Below are 22,232 nucleotides of genomic sequence, written 5' to 3'. Positions count from 1 at the left end.
TAATGGAAGGAAAGAGTGACCCAACTACATTCAGATTTACTTACAAAATTCAACCAAATTTTATTTTACTTTGTTTCTTTTTTTTTTTTTTTTTGTGGTTTTTGGCCAGGGCTGGGTTTGAACCCGCCACCTCCGGCATATGGGACCAGCGCCCTACCCCTTTGAGCCACAGGCGCTGCCCTTTATTTTGTTTATTAAATCATAACTGTGTACATTGATGCATTTATGGGGTTCAGTGTACTGATTTGATATACAATGTGGAATGCTTACATTGAACTGATGATTAACACAACCATCACCTCACTTACTTATTAGTTGTGGTAAGACAGTTATACTCTTTTCTTAATAGTTTTGAAATGTGCCATTACATCCTGCACATTAGGTGAGTTCCTCCCAAATTTTAACAAAGGATAATATGTGTTGCTTTGTTTCAAGATGATCAGTTCAAGACTACCAAAGCTTTTAAACCAGGCTAACAGTTCATCCTTATCCTAGGACTAGGAGGTCATATAAAAAAGAACAAAGGCAGAGAAAAAGCCCTGAATAGTGGCTAGTGACTCCCCTACATGGATGGCTTTAATTCTCCAGAATGTGCATTTCTAGGGGACAAACACCCAGAGTACAGCCCTGCCAGCTGAGCGGATTTGGGGCCCAAACCATCCAGCAGGTCAGGAGGCAGTTCCTGTTCTGAGAAGACCAGAGAGCTGAGCGATGACAGGGCCCCTTCACTCGCTCCCTCTGCCAGGTAGACATGGGGCCGGTGGCTGCTGCCCTCCTCTAGCTCGTCAACTCCACGGAGCTTCTGGGGAGAATCCAGAGAGAGATGGTGAGTATAGGGATGATTTGAGGAACCTGGACAGGCCCCAAGTCCCTGCTGTCACAGGAGTGTCTAGACTCAGAGACGCAGTCAGTCAAAATCACTCTGAGAGAATGAGACCACCCTGAGTCTCCAGCTAATTTCTAGGAAGGGACTGCAACAATTTCAGTGGTAGATGTCCCAGCACTAGGGCAGGGGCCCCCTCTTACAGGTCCACTCTTTAGGGTCCCCTCTTCCTGTGGCCTGGATATCTCCTGGCCTGCAACTCCCTAGGGTCCGTGTTTGGACGGCTTGCCCCTCTTTTCTGCATCTTCGCCATGTCCATTCCCCTTGGCTCTTCCTTGCAGACGTGCTTGGGGCTGTCCTTCAACTGTGCTCATGCTTCCCTCCCCCTTCCTAGAAGGGCTGGTCCTGCTCCCTGCACCCTTCCAACTCCATCACGTCTCAATCCACTTCTCCCTGGTTTCCCTGTTCCAGATATGGCTCCCTCCGTGCCCTGACCCATGGCAATGTCCCAACAATTATCACCACTTGGGATGCTCCCTGTGGTCACATCCAGAGCCAGAATCCCAACTGACCACTGGGCAGCTCCACAAGGAGTCCACGGGGACCTCAGACTCAAGATCCCTGAAAGTCTTCATTCTCCCCCAACCTGCTTCCCCACCCTTGGGGTCCCCCAAGCAAGAGCGCAGACCCTGTTACAGCCTGGAGGACAAACCCAGCCACCACCTGTTGCTGTGAGTTCTGAGGCCTTGACTTGCTGTTATCTGGGTTGTTTTCATGCCCAAAAAGACAAGGCTGACCTTCCCAACAGCCTCAGTCCTGCAGTCTTTATTGTCTTAACCCTCGGCAGGAGGCTTTCTGGCCCCTACCATGTTAAATGGTTTAGATGGCAACAGTACACATATTTATTTGAACAGATCACCATTTTAACATACATTTTAAAACACAATGACGAGCGTGTTGACGCCATCATCTCACAAACACCCCTGCTCAGCTGACAGTAAAGCAAAATGTTCATTAAAATGTGAGCTGATTTATAGAAAGGAATTAAGGAAATAACAGTGAGTGGGTCAAGGCAAAGCAGTGATGGCAGGAAGAGAAAGACTAACATCTGAAAACCTCCAGCCTGTTTTCTTTTTTTTTTTTTTTTTTTATAGAGTGGTCTGGCTCTAGAACCCACTCTCTTTTTTTTTTTTTTTTTTTTTTTTGTGGTTTTTGGCCGGGGCTGGGTTTGAACCCGCCACCTCCGGCATATGGGACCGGCGCCCTACTCCTTGAGCCACAGGCGCCGCCCCTCCAGCCTGTTTTCATGTGATGACAGCCCAACAGCCCCGGTGCTCCAGCTTGAAACCCCAGGTTGTCCCTTCCTCTCTCCCCAGATGCCCAGTGCACTCCTGGTCACCTCCCTGTCCCCTCTTCTCCAGTCCCACAGCCAAAGCCTTAGGGCAAGTCCTCATCTCCAGCATAAGACAGGGCAGCACAGAGCTAACCAAGCTCATTTCTCTCTCTTCCTGGGCACTGGCAAGGTCACATTTCCCTCCTGGCAGTAAGAAGTGTGCCTATGACCAACTAAAGCTGAAGAAGATCGGATGTCAGACATTGCCTGGCCTGTAAGACCCTCCCAAGAGCTTCTGCTCTCTCTCTTTCACATCCTCCAGCCATGTCTCCAGGTTCTGATGGTGGCAGAGCCACAAGGTGGAAGGAGCCTGGGCCCTGCTTCCCATTTGGAAGGCTCCTGGACACACACACACTGAACTGTGACATCAGCCAGAGATGTCTTTGCATGAGGCCCCTCTGATGCCTTCCTGACAGCCACTCCTCACCACCCTGACTTCCTCTGCTCTCCCTGCCCCCTACACACATGCAAGCACCAGAGACTATTTCTAGGCCTCAAACCTTTCATTATATCTCTCTGCCTAAAGCCCTCAGGAGCGGTTTTCAGCCTCCAAAACCCAGCAACACTCCAGGGCACCAGCCCTGTCTCCTGGTAGGGCCAGTCTTCTACCCCATGTCTCACATCCCCTCCGTGCTCTCCTCCTTCTACTGCACCTGAAGTCCACTTCTCTGTGAACGACTAGCCCCACCTGCCAAACTCCACTCAGCAACTCCAGCTCATCATTTAGCACCTGAAATACCTCTCTGAAGACTTTTCTGGGTTGTTCTGCTCTGAGGACTCCATAAGTGTGTTGTTGAAGACAGGGAGGGTGAGAGGACAGCTTTAGTCTACCTCCTGGGATCCCTAAGAGGGTCCCACCAACCCTGGAGGGAGTGGGTTCAGCAGGAGCCCCTAACCCATAACTAGCTGATTCCTAAGAGGTGAGCTCCCCTCCAGTGTGAAGACAATCGGCATCTGAGGGCTCAGAACCCAAAGTGGGGGGTAGAGGCTTGGAGAGTGCAGTGGGGTTGGGGGACTGTCATGCCTGTCCCTGTTCTGATGTGACCACCAGCTCCCAGCTCTCAGCAATGCCCACTGGCTCTGATAGGCGTTGTCCTCACCTCCCCCTGGTTCACAACACGAGCCCTTCCTGGGCCCTCTGTTTAGTGTCCAAGATGCATCAGGCTGGGAGCCCCAGGCAATTGTAGGACCACTCACCTGTACACCTGCCACCTGCCCACAGCATGGGTCTGCAAATTCGAGGACTGCAGTCAGCAGATGACCACATGACCGCATAGCATAGAGTTGCTTAGCTGGGGGGCAAAAGAGGCTCCTGCCAACTAACAAGCAAGCATGCAGCCCTGCCAAGGCCTTGGAAGTCCTGGCACATCCTGCAGTGAAGCTGCCTGGATAATTGGCGTATGCAGAGCTGCGTAGACTCTGCCATGGGGTCTGGGCTGCCTGGACTCAACCCACCCCCACCTGGTGGGCAGCAGAGCAGTGGGTCTCTGCAACCCGATTCAGCAGAAGCTGCATATCAATAATTCATCTTAAACCACCAACTAAGTCAGAGGACTCAGGAGGGAAAGAATGGGCCTCCTAATTCACCTTTTCCTCTCACACCATGCACAGAATTCTCAGCTTTCCCTGAATAAAGCTACCTACCTGGCAGGGGACGGAGGGTGGTCCCAGGTGGCCATGTAGCCTTCTCCTGCCACCGCTGGGCAGGACCCAGGCCTCGTCCACATGCAGCACATAGCATGAGCTCTGTGTGTGTGCACTGTGATAGTGGGGAAGCCAGACACCATGTCATAACTGCCACATCCTGCACTCAAGTAGTAATGTGGTTCCATCTGTGCACGTCATTGTCCGCCCTGCCCCACCTTACAGATGAACATTTATGGCCCAAGAGAAGAGTCCCTGGTACTGCTCAGTGGTCAGGTGGCCCGTCTGAAGTTGGCCATCCTGGGCCCCAGCTCTGGCCCTCCCCTGCCAGCTGTACCACATGAGACAACTTCTCTGAGCCTCCGTTGACAGATCTGTCTACCTCCTCAGGCTGTAGTGAAAAAAAGTTCTTTCATCCGTTCCTTCTTCAGTGACCAAGTGTCCTGTACCAGTAACAGCACAGCCCTGCCCTCACCAAGGTCACCCTCTACTCGGGAGAGATGTACAGATACGTCTCTGTGGCCCATTCCCGGTCTTCCTCTCCAGCAACCAGCGACCAGCGAGGTGTCCTGCAGCCCTGACCTTGTGGGCACACAGCCTGCCCACAGGAGACTGGCTAGCCTAGTTCTACCACAGCTTCTAGACTTGGCAATAGCCACCAGGTGTCCCTCATTCTTCGGGACTCTAGAGCAGGAGCCAGGAGGGGCCAGGCCACTGGCAGGCTCAGGGCTGTCACTGAGGTGTGGAGCTGGAGCTCCACCCTGGGTACTGTGACAGGAACCAGGGGATTCTGACCCTGGGGAGACACCAGGCAGTGACTCCACACCCTGACTCTGTCTGGGCTCACCTCCTTGGGCCTCAGGGCCTGCAACCCTGACTGTCATCCATTCTGACAGTCAGAGGAAGGAATGCCTGGGCACATCACCAGGACCTGAAGGTGGAGGTTCTGATGAGAGGGCCTGGGCCTGGGCCTGGGCACGGAACCCTCGCATGTGTAGGCCCTGGGATGCAGCTGCCTTCCTGGGAGCCCCACGTCTTCCACTCTCTACAGTTGAGATCTCGGGCACATTACTGAACATCTTCATTCCCATGTTTTCTCATTTTATAAAAAGGAATGTGATGGTATCTGTCCCCGCAGGCTAAGGGCTGAGAGTTAACACCTGTCTTTCAAGCACTCAGAGCAGAGACTGGAAAAAAGTGAGCATTATACGTGTGTTTGTCAAATAAAACACCCCAGCTGGCAGACTGCTGCTTTTACACGTTCCTTTTTTGCTTATTACTTTGTGGGTCTGAGTTCCCTGGAGCTCCTTAGGATGGCCCAGCCGCTCTTGTGCAGCCCTCTCCAGGCAGGGGCATGCAGAGCCCCCAGACTTGAGCATGAAGACCACTCGGCTCCTTCCATAAACCCACCCAGAGGTTTGCGCAGCTCTTGCCAAGCAAAGAAGGTGGCTGTGTCGAGGAACCTTCTGGGATATGTCTGACTTCAGTCTTACCCAATAACTCCCTTAAGCATGGTATACCCTCAGCTTTCACTATTTTGCAGAAAAGGCCTTTCACTCTGTCTTGAGTTGGGTTCTGCAAAGCAGCCCTGGAAGGAGGATTCCCAGTAAAGTGATTGCTATGGACTCAATTGTTATGCCACCCCACCCCCATTATTGTGTTGAAACCCTAACCCTGCCTAATGTGATGGTATTTGGAGATGGGGCCTTTGGGAGAAAATTATGTTCAGATGAGGTCATGAGGGTGGGGTCCTCGTGATGGGATTAGTGCCCCAATAAGGAGAGACACCACAGAGCTTGGGAGCTTGGTCTTTCTCTCCCCCACCATGTGAAGACACAGCAAGTAGACAGCCGTCTGCAAGCCAGAAAGAGCTGGCCCCAGAACCTGACCATGCAGGCACCCCCACCTCAGGCTTGCAGCTTCCAGAACCGTGAGACAATACATTTCTGTTGTTTAACCACTCAGTCACAGTATTTTGCTATGGCAGCCTGAGCTAATACAGTGATTGAGGAGGAAGAGTCCCCAGGTCAAGCCTGGAGCACTGTGGTGACACAAAGCCAGCAGCCCATGCACAGGATGGGAAGCACTTCCCTACCTGCCACAGTGTCTCTGCTATCCTTCCTTCTACTGTGGCCAGGAGTCGCCTGGGAACCACGCCATCCAGACAGACCTGCAGAGCAAACCAGTAGAGCCTTAGCACCCCGAGGAAATGACCCCCGGCCATTTCCACCACCACCCCCAGCATGGGGTGGGGGGGCAAACTCAGCACAGCCCCCTCTGAGGTAAGGAGCCGGGTCAAGGCAATATGCTCATCTTTCACCTCTTTGTGTCCCGGGGGAGGGGGGAGGCCCTAAGAGTTCCCAGAAGCTGACTGGGTACCTCCAATGCCTAGGCTGAAACACACTTCTGGGGAGGGAGGAGCCGGAGGGAGCCTGGTTGGCACGGTTCGGGGCTCAATCCTGTAGCAAGTCAGTCCCTTCAGCAGCCTGGCAGGGCCCTGTGTCCCCCGCATTGTCCCTCCTGCTCCTCCCCACTTTCCTCCCTCTGATCCTTGCTAATGGCGAGCTTGCTGGCAGTCACCTGTTCCCTGGGCAAATGTTTATGGAGATGAGTGCCTGGGCACTGTCAAAGAGCTGAGGACACAGGCCCAGTGCCAGCCACATGGAGCAGCCACTTGGGAGCCCACAGACTCCAGTGTGGAGTCAAGTCAGGCACCTTGCCATCCAGCGTTCACGCTCAGGCTTAGGCAACCACAAAACACGCAGCCTCAAGTGACGAGAAGCATGAGATTGGTCAGCAAAGGAAGATGTAAGAGGGGCCCTCTCCCCACAGGGCTGAGAAGCCCTCCCAGAAGGATTCTAGGCGGAGGGAACAACAGAGGCCCTGGACAGGAGGGGACGCTGTGTGTGCGGAGTAGGGAGGCTGGGGCAGGGACAGAGGCCAGATGACAGAGGGGCTCAGGGGACCTTAGGGTCGGGGATGGATGCAGACTTTATCCCAGGTATAATGGCAAGCTGTCGGGAATTTTTAAGCTGGAAAGTGACATGATACAATTTGTGTATTTAAACACTGGTGGCCTTTATGGCTCCGTTGATTTCTGACCTTTCCTGGGTTTAGAGAAACTTCCTGGTTTCTAGAAGACATGTGTAAAACATGATAAAATCTCGGCCAGTTTTGTGTCCATGAGGGTATTCATGCGCGTACAGATATACATGCACATGTGTGTGCAGACACGCCTGGAGATGTGTAGATGGGCGTGCACATACACACACTCACACACACTCACACACACATGCCTGTAGAGTTGACCTTGAACAACACGAGCATCAGAGGCACTGACCCTGCACAGTCAAAACTCCAGCTGGAACTTCAGACTCTCCCAAAACGTAGCTACTAACACCCTGCTGTTGAGCACGGTATGGGTTATGTACCGATTCCTGCCACACGGTACGCTAGAGAAAAGGCGATGTCACTAGGAAAGTGGCGAGAAAGAGGGACCCAGGGACTCTGCATTCCCTGGCAGTGAGAGGGCCGTCGTAAAGGTCTCCTCCTCCTCGTCTCCACGCTCAGTAGGCTGAGGAGGAGGGAGAGGGGGGCTGCTCTTGCTGTCTCAGGAGTAGCACATAAGGGGACCCCACAGTTCAAGAATCAGGTGTCTGTCCACGCGTCTAAATACACGAGCACAGGTAAGGTCACGAGCACAGGTAAGGTCACGAGCACAGGTAAGGTCAGGTCATGCACCACATAATGTTTCAATCACCGGCAGACAGCAGCTGGTGGGCCCATAGGGTTGTGGCACCCTATTTTCACTACGCTTTTTCCCTATTTAGGTATGTCCAGACACACAAACACCTGCCACCCTGGCACAGCTGCCTGCGGTGCTCAGGACAGTCCCACACTGCACCAGGCTGTGGGTCAGGAGCGACAGGCTGTGCCCCATAGCTGAGCGTGCAGCCGCTGTGCCAGCTGGGTTTAGATGTGCCCTGGTCACCATCCTGTTTTAATCCCTTGAGGGGCAGGTTCTCCATCCCAGGTCTGTGAATGCATCCCATGCTGCTCACACAGCAGGGAGCCACGGGGACACGTGTGTCAGAAGGTGTTCCTGTAGTTAAGCAACACACAGCTGTTCGTAGGTACGTGTGTGTGCACACAAAGAGAAACCACATCACACCACAGTAAACGAAACTGAACACACTTAGCAAAAGATTCGAGGTGTGAACCACTACAAAGCAGCCCCAGGGACCCTGCCTGCTGGGCTCCCAGCGTTGGGAGCATCGGAGTGGAGATGCTGTGACCTTCCTCACCCTCCCTGTTTGGTCCCCTCGGGCCTCTCGGAAGAAGACTCTAAGATACAGACTCTCCTGGAGTGTCCAACCATGGCCCAAGGCTGGCTATAAATGTTTATCTAAGAGTTGTCTTGGGCCACACATTAAATACACAAACAGTAACGAAAGGTGATGAGCAGAAACAGTCCCAGGCATAATTTTTGTGATATCTGCCACCACTGATAAGCGCTTGCAGCCTGTGTGGGGCTGTGTGGACGCCCCTGAGTGCTCTCTGACCAGGTGCTTGTTGCCCGTGCCTGGTGGCCCCAGGCTGGAGGAAGAGGCAGACCAGCCTCCAGCCTGGCTCCTTCCCGAGGAAGACTCAGGTGGTTTTGCCTGGAGCCAGGCCACATGTAGCTCCACCGTGGCTGAGAGAGTGTTAGTCCCTTTCTTAGAATCTCTCTGGACACAGATACTGGTTTCAGACTGTGTCCCCAGAGCCTATGACTCCTCAAAGATGCTTCAGCAAGAGTACCTAAATTTTATTTTAATTATTTACAAATTATTTCAGTAATATTTAATGCTATTTTTATAAGATAACAAAAGTGAGTTAGATCTTTTTGAGCCCCCCATCCCAATATGTCAATTGGGACAATGTTAATTCGCTTTTATGAAATCTGATAGAAGCTTTTTGTCCCATGTTTGATTAATCAAAGAGAATCCTAATATTATAAGTTGAGCTACTTAAAAACTGTTACTATTTGAAATTTCTTGTTGGTGTATATCAAACTTCTGTCCATACTTTAAAAACCAATTAGAAAATGTGAGACAATGAATTAGGTGCTACAATAATATCATTTTGCAAACTCTATCCATAATATCCAACTGCCTTTTGTTTTTGTTTTTGTTTTTCTGATTCTCCATCAGAATCACTGATGAAAACAAAAAATTCAATCACAAATATTGGTAATTTTTGGCAACAGGCGTATGTTGTAATGTGAATGCAAACCAAACTAGCAGAAAAATGTCACTTCTTCACAGATGTATAGAACCTGTTTTATTTATAATAGAGTTCTCTATACAATCTCTCTCTCTCATTTTTTTTTTTCCTTAGGCAGAGTCTCATTTTTTCACCCTTGGGAGAGTGCCGTGACATCACAGCTCACAGCCAGTTCAAACTCTTGGGCTCAAGTGATTCTTTTACCTCAGCCTCCTGAGTAGCTGGGATTACAGGCACCTGCCTCAACACCTGGCTATTTTTAGAGATAGGGTCTTGCTCTTGCTCAGGCTAGTCTTGAACCTGTGAGCTCCAGAAATCCACCTGCCTCAGCCTCCCAGAGTGCTAGGATTACAGGTGTGAGCTACTGTGCCTGGCCTTGTAGAATCTCATTTGGAAAGAGGAATTCTGCTACTAAAAATATTTAGGGGGAAAAATCGACTAAATGATCTCTCAGACTCCTTAGCTCAAACCTTCTACACATCTGTGAAGAAGCGGAAGATATTCAGCCTATGCTTGAGTTCGTCACACAAAGGGGCTCTGCTCGGGTCTGAAGAACCAGCGAGACGAGCCTTAGCCACCTCCAACCTGCCCCACAGTCGCTTCTTGGTTAGTTGGTTTGGATCTGGGCCATATCTCACACTGCCTTTTCCCTTCCACATTTCCAGTCTCCAGGGCTTTCTGTAGCTATTCAGCAGGACAACAAGGTGATCCTTTTCTTAGTAATACCCATAACTATACTTAAGAGAGCACAGTATCTGGTTTTCATTCCTCTCGGCTCAAATAGGATGCCACGGCCCTTAAAATTAAAAGGGATACAGTGTTTGCTGGTTTCGTATAAAATACCAAAGGATGCAAATACATAACTAGAAATCCTTACAGTCATATTGCTTTTTGTTTTGGTATTAAAGAAGTATCGTTTCTAGTGGGAGCAGCATAGATATACATGGTAGAGGTCCATGGACAGGTTTTATGGCTGCTTAGGGACAAGGAGCCTGAGAACGTTGGGCTCACAATCTCCATCGTGGGTCCACAGACACCCAGATGGACTTCCTCTCTGCCATGACTATGACCTCAACATCTGTGAATGATACATGCTCACTGCCAAGACCCAGGCCCAGCTACATGACTGTCAGGGCCGACGCAGGAAGAAAATGTGGGCACCTTGTCCAAATATTGAGAATGCCAGGGAAGTAAGAGTGGAGCATCCGCCAGCACGGGCCCATCTGAGCCCAGGGCCGGGCCATACACGGGACCTGCGTCCGGGAAGCTGGCCACCAGGGCCCACGGACATGTCCCTCGGTGCACAAGCCTTCAGAGGTCGCAAAGAACAGAACCACATTTTTGTCTTTGCTCAGATGCAGGCCAAGCAAAGATACACATTCACGGAGATCTTGAATTCATTGTTAGAAGTTTTCTCTCACAAAAATTGGATATGATACCATGGCTCTTTGGACCATGAATACCCATTTTAATTGTATGTCTGAAAAGTTAACTTTTGTTAAAAATAATAGCAAGTTAAACTGGTGAAGTTTAACTAAGGTCTGTATCTGATACTTTAATACTGATTAATGCAGCGTCGTGCCACCAGTTTCCACCCTTGGAAGACGCTGGGAAGGTGCTGTGGGAATTGGCCATGCTATTCTGAAACTTCTATGAATCTAAAATTACTTCAGAAAAATCATTTTACAAAGCAAAGCAATAGTTCTGGAATTTCTAGGTAGAGCGGGGAATTCAGGGCTCCATTTAGCAGAAAGTGTGACATCACTCGGCTAGAACACAGTCAGCGTGAAATTCATGTGATCTTAACCTTATGGATTACCTCTGGTGCCCTTAGACAGACACAAGAAGATATATCTAATTGTGGGTATCTAAATGTGTGCTATTTGATCAGGACCATCAAACAAAAATTCCCAATGCACCAACCACTAACAATAATAATAACAGCCCGTTGGACCGATGGACAGATGGCGGATTGGATGAAGCCCCAGTTCTCAGATTTTCATTGACTGTGTGCTCATTCTAACTATCACAGAACTTCCGAGAAGGACCCCCTGTCTTGAGAGAACCAACTGTCAGTCATTAGTGACACGACCACGGCAGGGAGCGACCTTCCACAACTCACCGGAGTACCCAGAGTCGAGTGTGCTTGGTCTGATGAAACCACTGTTGATGGTGGCACGTCATTGAGATCCTAGGGGGAAAGGCTGATTTACTCAAAAAAGAGCACCTTTTCCCCCAGCGGAGAAGCAAGTGTGACCGTCCACATCTTCCCCTGCTCATGGACTCATAGGCAACAAAAATTAGCATGATAACAGGGAAGGGAAGCGGGAATCAGAAAGGAAAGATGACGAGAAGCGAGGGAAACAGGCTGGAGCAGCCTGGTGTGATGGCGGCACGTGAACTATCTTGTCTACCTGTGAAAAGTGAACACACATGCAGACAGGATCTAAAAGGTGACGCTCACAAGTGAAATTGTCGAGATTTAGTGACGGGATTATGGGCAGTTTTTGCTTTGGGTTTCTATTATTTTGATATAGATCCTTCACTAATGAAGCAAAATTTCAAAGAAAACAAAGTAGGCACAGAGCTGTGATAGTGGTTGTAGGGAAGATATTTCGTCCTTTGCAGAAGGTTTTAAAATACCAGCTCAGTAAGGGTGTCCAACATTTTTTTCCTCTACCACACTGGAAGAAAAGGGGTTGTCTTGGGCCACACATTAAATACACAAACACCAACGCGACTGATTAAACAACAACAAAAAAAAGACTGTGTATCCTTTTCATGATATGCAACAACAGAGATAAGCAAAAAAGGCCTCATAAAATCAACATGCAGGCCTGTGGGGCTGCAGGATGGACAGCCCTGGTTTTGCCGGTACATCTATGTGACCACTTAGGGAAAGGCAGTTGATGTAACCAGGCAGCAGAGATGTTCTCACTATTTGCAGGGCACTGTGAAGGGGACCCAAGGGCATGCCAACACAAAGATGCCGCTAAGCCTAGGTTTCTGCCCCTGTACGACAGGGACGTCTCCTCCACTCTCACATCCACCGTCCACTGGGTGAGGCTCTGGTGACAATGCAACGGGACCTTGCACGCAAAGTGTCCTGCATGCTCCTCACGGCAAAGCCTCTGACCTCTGGAAGCTCACAGGCTGGTTAAGAGGAAGGAAAGAGAGCTGAGCTGTCCCATCCCTCCAGGGGACACCTTGGCAGGAGTGAGGGAAGGGAAGCCCTCCCTGGGGCCTGCCGTGCCCACCACCCTGGCCAGGGGCCTTCTCATTCAGTAATTAGAAAAGGGAAGGTTAGCCAGTTGGGAAACAGGTTTTAAATAACATTGAATTGCGTAGTGAGAATAACATCTCTATTTAATTCCTTTCCATACCTTTAGAACATCAGGAGAAACTGGTGCTTCAGAGTGACCAGAGCTCCAGAATGAGCTTTCCCTGCCTTTCTCCCATAGAGCCTGAACTTTTGTAGGTGGTACCACCTACCTAGAACTATTGTGTCTGATTTTTCTATTATTACTTCTATGATTTTTCTATTGTTCCTATCATGCCTGTTTTTACACTTGCCTGCTCTTTATACAAGTAAAACTTGTTTTGAATTTATAGTTAAAATGTAAAATATCCTATTTAAATAAGTGTACTTAATTTGGATACAAGTCCATTTAAACAAAAAATACTTTATAAAGCACACTAGTATAAGCGGCATTGCATATGGCAAAAAAAAATGTGAAGGTGTCACTGGACGAACCCAGAAGCACCGAGTCGTCCGACCCTGCCGCAGAGAGGAAGAGACTTTGCTGCGGGGAGGGGAAGGTGTATTAGGGCTCTGCAGGTGGGGGCTGGGGAGACAGCTGACTTGCAGAAGGTCCTCCCTGGATACACAGAGGTGGGAAGAGCCATGGAAAGCTTCAGCAAAGTCACCTGTTTAAAATCAAGAAGTGAATAAATGACCTGTTACCTTAGCACCCAGCTTGGCTCCCACTGTGGCTGTGTGGACCGGCAGAGCTGGCATCCCAGCCGTGACGTCTGACCATGTCTATAGAACACAGGGAATAAAATAGGGTGGGCTGATATCACAGATGGCAAAAATAAAGCCAGAGGGCAAGGCCTGCTGCTTCCCCCACGCATGGCCTCTATGCCACAGCGGGGAAGACCCAGACCGTGGAAAAGTCAGCTCCCGAAAATCTGCATGGCTCATTTGGAGAAGGAATGTTTTTTCTGTCTGTCTCTGGGGATTGTTGGCTGGGAGGTCACGATTCTTGTTGTGTAGTGTTTCTTGCGAAGTGATAGTAAAAGATGTTTGTTCCAGGAGACCCCAGAATCTAAAAGCAGCTCATGGTGATGGCTCCTGGGGTCACCGCTGTTGTGAGGTGCTCTCTGCATTATCTGTTACTTCTCCTTCCATGAATCTACTCGCCGAGGGACTCATACATTGATGGGTGCTGGATTTCTGTTGGCTAAGAGCTCACTAGCTTCTCGCGCACAGGGAAGGCATCTATGCCGTCCCACTGAGCACCCATCTCAGGTAGCATCCCTGTGGCTCAGTGGCAGAATGTGACAGTGTGGGACCAAGGTGACATCTTAGATGGACTCTTCCCAAGAGCATGGAGCATGCATGTGTGGGCTGGAATATCCACCTAAGATGTTTGCACAGGTTCAGTGTGCGCTCCATGAAATGGCCTTACTTACCAATAGTTATAAGGACCTCATTAGTAATGACTGCTAGTAAATTACTGCATACCCATCAGTTACCTATCCTATGCTAAGGACTTTACATGTGCTATTTGATTAAACTGTCTAATAAACCCAAGAAAGAGAGAACATTATCAATCTAACTTTATATAAGAAAGCCAAGGCTCAATTAGATTACGTAAATCCATTTAGTGGAGTTGGTCGATTTTTGCCGGGTTTTTTTGTGACCTGTCACTCAAATATGAGTTAGAGTAAAGAGATGGGGGGAGGATATATTGGTGGTAAAGTTTGTGCTGTGTGCCCGCGTCATCACATTCCCCTACCTGGGCTGGGCTGGCCTTGCTCTCCTCGTTATACAAGATCAGGGTCTGGTGGCCTTCGTCACTGGGGATAGCGAACCTGCGCCTCCCGGGTTCAGATGCGAAGTAACATCGCAGCAGAAGCAGCAGGGCCACTGTGATGAGACAAAGGGGACAAGGGCTGGCCAGCTCCACCCCTGCAGAGGTTTCAAGAGGATCATGTTTTGTGACCTTACAGTGTAGCCATGAATGGACATGGCCAAAGTGTCCTGACCATCTGGGCAGCTACAGAATTAGCTCAGTTGGGGCACAAGCAGGTGTTAGATAACTATTGAATTAATTAATTATACCTGGCCAGTGTACTATTTCTTAGAAAAACTAGCTTCCTTATTAGTCTTGCCAAGGCCAGGAGTCGACATCTGACAGTGCTGTCCCTGTGGTCATTACAAACACACGCCACCCTTTGACTGTGCCATCCATGGGTTCCACTGTTCAAATTACTGCTTGTTGAGGAGAAGCTGCTTTTGCAGTTGGCCATCCTGTCTGGCCAGGGCGGCAGCCCTTAGTCTGAGTCCAGGAACCTGAGTACGCCCAGGGCTCATTCTCAAAGGCCTCCCTGAAATCCTGCCAACACCTGCCACCCACCCTAGCAAACCCCATAACCCTGGCCTAGGGCCTGAGGAAATGGGCCACAGACCACGACATCCCCTACAGACCACTGACCTGCCAGAGCCATGAACGCTCCACAGACAGCAAGCAGGACGCCTGTGAGGGACTCTGCTCCTGCACCTAAGGGCTCCACACAGGTGACCCCGCCGAGGCAGGAGCAGAGCCTCACATGGACCGTCTGCTTCTGGGAGATGCCCTGTCTGTCTCCGATGATGAGCGGCACCGAGTAGTTCCCATGTGGGAGGCTTCTCAACATTGCAAGTTCAACTGACCGACCTGCACGAGGAGAAGAGCCGCACACAGGGCTCACTTACTGTTCACCTCCTCAGCTCACACCGACTCAGTGTCCTCCCTGGGTCACAGCTCCCTGCGGAAGTAGCCACCTGTAAAGCTAGAGGGGACGGTCCCTAAGACCACCCTCACTTCTGACATCCGCTGCAAGTTCAGGGGTTCCCAAGACCACCTGCAGGTTCCGTGACTCTTGACAAGGACTTCTGAACTCACTGGAAGCTGTTAGACCAATGGTGACAGTTTACTACAGGGAGAGGAGGCAGAGCAAAATCAGGCAAGAACAGAAGCCTACGGCAGACTCCGGAGGAGCCCCCCCGCACAGAGCTCCCACCCTCCTCTTCTAGGAAGGCGGGGCAGCGCTTCCTCACCAGGAGTGTGCATCTGTGATGGCACACAGGAAGCAGGGCCACCTGGGGAAGTGGCTCTTAGCCTCGGGGTCCAGAGTCCTCACTGGAGATGGATCAGTGAACCTGGCTGGACTCCTGCATGGTTGCCCTGAGGCTTCCCCACAGCCACCCCCATGGTCAACTGTGATTTTGTGACCAAAAGTCCCCACCCTCCCAAGACACCCAGGTAAACAGAGGCTATCGTGTCAGCCAGGACATCCCAAGGGCTTAGAGATCTCCCTTTCCACATCCTGTTAGAAACTTAGGGCAAAGACCAGACCTCCTCTGGGGCAAGGTGGGACGCCCTGCTACCGGCTCTGCATCTGGGAGCCATAGCAGGAGCTCACAGTCTCAGCTCCAAATGTCTGCATGCGGCAGACTGGCTGATAGAAACAGGATGGGCAGCGCACACCAGCCACTCTCAGCCTGCCCGGCCTCAGGTCGCACTCGGGGAATAGCACTCCACCTTTCCTCAAGAGAGCCCACACTTCCCAAATCCTCAGCCTGGGGGGATGAGCCTAGACTCCAGCGAGGTGCATGTGTGGACTGGGGGCCAGCCAACAAGCATGTCCTCCCTCCAGCTTATAAACCAACAGGATTGGCAGGGCAGCTGACCCAGGCCAAGCAGGCATATGTGTCCTAGAGCTTCTCCTGGAAGCCCCAGGTTGTAGGATGTGTCCCGGGGACTCCCGGGAGCCACTTGACCCCTTAAGAAGAAAGCTATTCCAGGGGTGTCCTCAGAGAGCCCAGACCTGCTCTACCAGAATGCAGACTTACCTGACGTTGGTTCTGTTACAATTAAGCCAAGAAATTCCTTTTTCACCTAAATCTGTCTGAATTGGGTTTCTGCCCTTTTCTACCCTCTACCCATGGCCAATACACTCACCCCAATTTGTCCCCAGTTTCCACGTGTCCTCTGCATTTCCCCAGGTGTCAACCAACTCAAACGTGAACGGGGCAGAGTAGGGCTCCAGGTCCGGATCCTCCGCCTCAACAAGGAGGGACCTGATCCTTGCAGAGTCACACACCTCCATGTAGCGGGAATGGGGCTTCAGAGCTGGGGCGTTGTCATTGATGTCAGACAGGAAGAGCATTAGGGTCCCTGTGCCAGTCTGCTGTGGGAGGCCTTGTAAAGGGAGAGCATGCCAGGAGGACTTGTTCATCAATTAAAGAAGTTCTGTGTGCACAGAGGCCTGGGATAGATGCCCAGGTAGATGCCATCTCTCAAGAAAGAAGGATTTCACTGGCACTTTGGGACCATTTCAGATTCATAAGCCCTATTGGCATGAACTTGGTCGGTTTTCCTGCTTTTATTAAAAAACACATGTCACCTCAAATCATTTATAGAAGGAGGTAGAAAGTAACATAATTAAATACATTAAAAGGTCAGTCATGCCTGGTGTTAAGGAGGAAGGGAAGGGGTGTAACAATAAAGGGTGACATGAGGGGTCCTTGTGGGACGGACGCATTCTGGTTCTCAGCTGCATCTGCCTGCGATGCTGCACCACAGCTTTGCATATGTTTCCATGGAGAGAAACTGGGCAGAGGGTGCTCAGCATCCACTCTACTATTTCTTACAACCACATGAGAATCTATAAGTATCTAAAAATTTTTTCTAATAAAAACGCCAACTGTGAGACCATCCATCACAGAGTCCAGGGACCTGGGAACAGCCCCCCCTTTCTTTCTCCTCTCGTAACATTGATTAGGAACTCATTTCAAATGTGCATAACCAACATTCAGCTAGTTAATTATACAAGTAGGATGTACAGTTGCTCATCGCTTGGGTCCTGGCTTTCAGTTCACAGATTTTCTTAAATGCAATTTTAAAGTGACTTGAATTTTTTCATTTATTCAAATTTGGTTTGGTGTGTCTAAAAACTGATCCTTGGGAGACTGTAGAGAGAAGTACTGAAACGTGCTGATGAAATCCCCCATCCTGGCTTATGACACATTTGTCCCCTACAGTCACATCTACCTGAGCTCATAAGCCACCACAAGTGCAGGGAAGCTGTGCTAAATATGTATCACACATCACTGGCTTCAACAAGGAGCTAAAGAGTTCTCTTATAAACAGATGACAAAGGTGCCGGGTTTGATTGCAGCCTCCTGGCTGCCTGACGGCCCCTTCTGAATGACTTCTGGCCTCTTTTGATGGTATTGGTCCCTAGTCAATCATCTGGAGAATTACGATCAGAAATAATCCCCAGAGTGGATGCCAAGGGATAACAAGGTTTATTGTACGTTTTTCTCAGTTGTACTGAAAGAGTTCACCGGTGTCATTATCCCTCAGAAAGAAAAAATGAGTACTCCTCCCCACCCCAAACTTTGGCTACACACTCACCATCGTCGACAGCATGAACGATGACTGTGTAAAAGCTGTCATTTACGTGAGGGGACTCTCGGTCAATCGGCTTCGTGGTGGTGACAGCTCCCGAGTTCTCATCTATGGCAACCCAATGTGCTGGGTCATGAACCAGTTTATACCTTGTGGAAGGAAAACACACACAGTTTATAAACTAAAAAGTTATATCCAAAGGAAAAAATCAAAATGTATCATAGAAACACTATTCCTATCCTGAGGACTTCAGGGAATTCTAGGAACTGTTGAAGCACAAGAGCATGCATGAATCTAATGAAGGCAGAGGGACCAAGGCCAGCAGCTGGGGTCAGCCTGAAGGGGCAGACCACGTGACCCCTGCTCTGCCTCTGTGATCACGGCTCCAGATACCACAGGCCCAAACAGGCCAAGTTCTCTCGTTCTTCAAGAATGTCCAGAAAACACAGGCTGTTACGTACATGTAATCTCTAGAAACTTTATTTGTAAAAACAGTCCAGATTGGTGGGATTATACCAGCGGTGCATCTTACAAGGGTATATGTGAAACTTGGTAAACAATCTTTGAAGCTAGTGAATGATGCCCCATGATTATATCAATGTACACAGCTATGATTTAATAAAAAAAGAAAGAAAGAAAGAAAAAGCAGTCCAGTGAGCGACCCAAGTCCCCATGGATGGATGAATGGACCAAAATAAATGCAGAAAATACCTGCAATGTATATACATTCAGTCTTGAAAAGAAAGGAAACTGACACAGGAATTAACATGACTGCACATCAAGACGTTAAGGGAAATGAGGCAGACACTGCAGGATTCTGCTCCCACGGCGCCCCCGGAATAGTCAAACTTAGAGAGACAGACGGAAGAGGGTTGGGCGCCAAGGCCCTGGGGTTAACCTAGTGTTTAATGGGGACAGATTTCAGTTTCACAAAATGAAGAGAGTCCTGGGGATGGATGGCTGTGATGGTTATACAAGCGCGGTGACTATAGTTAATAGCACTGCCTTGGTTAAATGCCAACGATCGTTAAGATGGTAAATGTCAGGTTACGTGTATTTTATCACACTTAAAAAAAAGTCTTACCCAGAAGCAAGAGGGCTGTCAGTTTATAACCCCTGGTAAAAAAGAATTTAGAAATATAAACAAATGATTTTAATATGAAGAAAAGAAAAGAAAAGATGCCCCTGGGAAGGGCAGTTGGCAGTGAGCAAGTGACTTCTGGTGGGGCCAGAGAAAGCTGAGAACAAGAGCGTTTAAGCTGGGCCCATGGGCATTCGCCTGGTGGCTTCTCCTACTGTCCTCACTGAGCCTGCATCCACCTCATGAACACTTCCGAGGAGCTGGTTTTGCGGCAGGAATCCCTGGCCAAGTCCACGGACATAGCTGCCTTTCCTGTCTCTCACCCTCACCTTATCCGGCTGGCTGGTTTGTCTGGATCCACAGCATTAAATGTCCCCAGCTGGGTTCCAGGCCTGGCCCCTTCCTCTTTGCTGACCACGAAGCTCTCAGGGTGAAAGGCTGGCGGGTCGTTGGCGTCCATCACCTGGACACTGACGGTAGCGCTTGCCACAGCCACCCTGGGCTGCCGGAGCTCGCCCCCCTCGCAGGAGAAGAGTGGGTCCTCATTCTCCACGGTGATGACCAGGCTTCGCACTGGGTGAGTTTCATAATCCAAAGGCTGGAATGCCAGAGAGAGGATTTCATTAGCGCCTGCTGCTCCTGTGGCCAGGGGAAACGCAGCACCCAGTTGGCCTGGGGCTGAGGGCTGTGGCTTTTGCACTTCATGTATTATTTACGTTGTCTTTGATAATGATCAAAGGCAGTCTTCAGCTCATTTTCAAATCATTTATGGAGTTCTTTTCTTTTTTATTTTTTTCTCTCCCCCTCTCCTGGTTGAAAAGAGCCACCATCCATCAGGGGGTCATGAAAAATGCAACAAAAACCATAACTTAATGAAAGATTAATGTGACAACCTTACTGCAAAGAGTCAGGGGAACTTAGGGAAATGTAGATATTAGTGATCACAGTTATTCTGCATACAAAGTGGTCAGTGACTTGAAAGGATTGAAACCCTGAGCATATTTGGAAAATTCCACGTGGGCACCTAGTGTAGTGTCTTCAGAGCCGTGCTGTTCACGGTGTGGTGAGTGGGCCGTCAGCGTCTCCTGGGGGCTGGTTAAACTCCTCGGCGGGCTCTCACGTGCCTTCCCCCAAGTGACTCACCTGTGCTGCTCATTCCAGGGTCTGGCTGAGAGCTATGAAACCAGGGCACGCTGCCCCGTCAGAATCTCTCCTCCACCACTCTGGAGCTGTGTGACTTTTTGTAAAGGGTCCAACCTCTCTGGGCTCTGATTTGCTTATCAGTAATATGAGTTACTAACACCGTCCTCCAGGCCAGCTTCTGCCAGGAGTTCACCACACTGTTAAAGGCACACAAATGCTTTCACTTCTTTAAACTTTAAACATTGTAAACACTTAAAACTCGCAAGAAGAAAAGAAAAACGAGGGTTGAAGAAAACGTTTTCATGTATTTAATCACTCAGGAGAAAATAAACATGTTAAAGCCCATGTAAATCTATTACTTTTCTTTTTCTTTTTTTGAGACAGAGTCTCACTCTGTCACCTGGGGTAGAGTGCCGTGGCATCATTGTAGCTCATAGCAATCTCAAACTCTTGGGCCTGAGTGACCCACTTGCTTCCTCCTCCCCAGTGGCTGAAACTAAGGGCATCCACCACTACACAAGCAAGTTTTCTATTTTTAGTAGAGATGAGAGTGCTCACTCTTGCTCAGGCTGGCCTCAAACTCCTGAGCTCAAGTGATACCTGCCTGGGCCTCCCAGTATTCTGGGATTACAGGGTAAGCTACCAAACCCAGCAATCTATTACATTTTGCCTAAAACAAAGCAAATGGTGAAAGCTTTAGGTCATGGAACAAATAATTTTTAATATTGATATTATTTTGATAAGCGGAGCCCTTGGCCCATGCACAGAAGTGGCAATGCAGCCCTGCCTTCCTCGGGGGGTGACACCTGCTAAGTGAGGGGCTCAGCACACAGCGTAAGCATCACGAGTTGTTAGTCCCTGGACATTATTCGTTATTCCACAGGTAGGGGCTCAGCCTCGACCACCACCATGTTATGGCTTTACCTTGATAACATTTAAAACCCCTTCATTGGCCTCAGGGTCAGTCTGAATGTCAAAATTTCCCTCTTCATTGCCATGTGCTATGTTGAATTGTACTCTCCAGGCTGGCGTCAATGGTGAATCACGATCTTGAACCGGGAGACGCAGCAGGCCCTGGATGACTTGACCTTCGGAGATCTGAATGTTATACTGAAAGAAGCAATCGTCATTTTCATGTCTCAAAGATAAAGAAACGGAATGAGGGAGGAGGGATGGGGAAGAACATGAAGGTCCTCAGCACAATGCCCTGTGGCCTGGAGCATTCTGCTATTGGAATTGACCTTATGGTATCTGAAATTCTGGTGCTACTACAGCAGGAGCATCGGTGAGGAACATCTCACACCTCCTACCCCGATCTGTTGTCTACGGCTGAATCATTTCAAAAGCACTCTTAAATCAAACTCAATGCTATTTTTCTAAGGATTTTTAAAATAATAGTATACATCCTAGTTCATATCCTCTAAAAATCCTAGTTCTTCCCCTAAAACAGGACACTTCTGGTTATATAGAAAAAGGTGATCTTTTTTCTAACAAATATAGATCTTTAGCTTGTTACTCAATGTTTGTGGCTGACAGTATATCGAGACAAGCCCTTCCAAGTCACAGGGTCCAGCCGTATGTTTGCGAGCACAGCTTTTCGTCCAGCCAGGGAAGGATTTTGAAGCAAGGTTCAAACATAATGTGACTATTTATCTGGATAGTCAACAAAAGAAAGGCCTCATTGAGGGTGTCCAGGAGAAACCGGGAAATGTAATGGATATTTACTTTTATAAATACATATAGAATATAGAAGAGTAAAATCTAAAAAAATTGGAAACAGATCCTGAGAATGGTGTGTTGTTTCCAATTGAGTCTTACACAGTGGTTTTCAACCCTTCCGTAAAGCCTGAAAATCTGCTTCCCGTGAAACCCAGGCAGAGCCCCAGTCCGTAAGTCAGGCGAGGTGGGGAGGGCCAGGCCGAACCCCACCTGCTCCTCATTCCTCAGAATCCTGAACAGTGTGCAAAACTCAGGTCTGGGCCTCTCAGCCAAGGGGGCTTCTGCTTCCAAGGGGACATTGACATAGTGTGTAGGCATTTGTGCTGTGACAAGCATCTAGAGGACAAGCATCTAGGGGACGCTGCTGGCATCTAGCAGGCAGAGGCCAGGGATGCCAACTCAGATCCTATAATGCTAAAAACACAAAGAATTCTCTGGCCCATGTTAAAAGTTGGGAGACCCTGGCTTCAAGTGAACAGAGAA

General features: G+C 49.3%; 1 protein-coding gene across 7 annotated transcripts in view; it reads right to left on the bottom strand.

Moving 5' to 3' along the window:
• Nucleotides 1-217: 217 nt before the first annotated feature.
• Nucleotides 218-22,232, bottom strand: part of CDH26 (cadherin 26) — a 44,391-nt gene continuing 22,376 nt past the window's right edge. For 2 of the 7 annotated variants that reach the window (XM_053574190.1, XM_053574195.1), the window contains 10 exons: nucleotides 20,955-21,140; nucleotides 19,217-19,485; nucleotides 17,813-17,955; nucleotides 16,355-16,594; nucleotides 14,846-15,067; nucleotides 14,147-14,277; nucleotides 13,090-13,167; nucleotides 11,248-11,316; nucleotides 5,956-6,030; nucleotides 218-802 (listed from right to left, as the gene is read on the bottom strand). In XM_053574190.1, coding sequence (XP_053430165.1) covers nucleotides 563-802; nucleotides 5,956-6,030; nucleotides 11,248-11,316; nucleotides 13,090-13,167; nucleotides 14,147-14,277; nucleotides 14,846-15,067; nucleotides 16,355-16,594; nucleotides 17,813-17,955; nucleotides 19,217-19,485; nucleotides 20,955-21,140 — 1,653 coding nt within the window. In that variant the 3' untranslated portion in view covers nucleotides 218-562. Of the gene's footprint in view, nucleotides 803-5,955; nucleotides 6,031-11,247; nucleotides 11,317-12,185; nucleotides 12,279-13,089; nucleotides 13,168-14,146; nucleotides 14,278-14,845; nucleotides 15,068-16,354; nucleotides 16,595-17,812; nucleotides 17,956-19,216; nucleotides 19,486-20,954; nucleotides 21,141-22,232 lie in introns of those variants that run through there. The other 5 variants (XM_053574192.1, XM_053574193.1, XM_053574191.1 and 2 more) reach the window with 5 other exon arrangements.

This window comes from Nycticebus coucang, chromosome 21 (assembly GCF_027406575.1).
Source record: "Nycticebus coucang isolate mNycCou1 chromosome 21, mNycCou1.pri, whole genome shotgun sequence".
Lineage (NCBI taxonomy): Eukaryota > Metazoa > Chordata > Mammalia > Primates > Lorisidae > Nycticebus > Nycticebus coucang.
The sequence above is the reverse complement of the archived record's forward strand: the minus strand, read 5'-3'. Positions and strand labels throughout refer to the sequence as shown.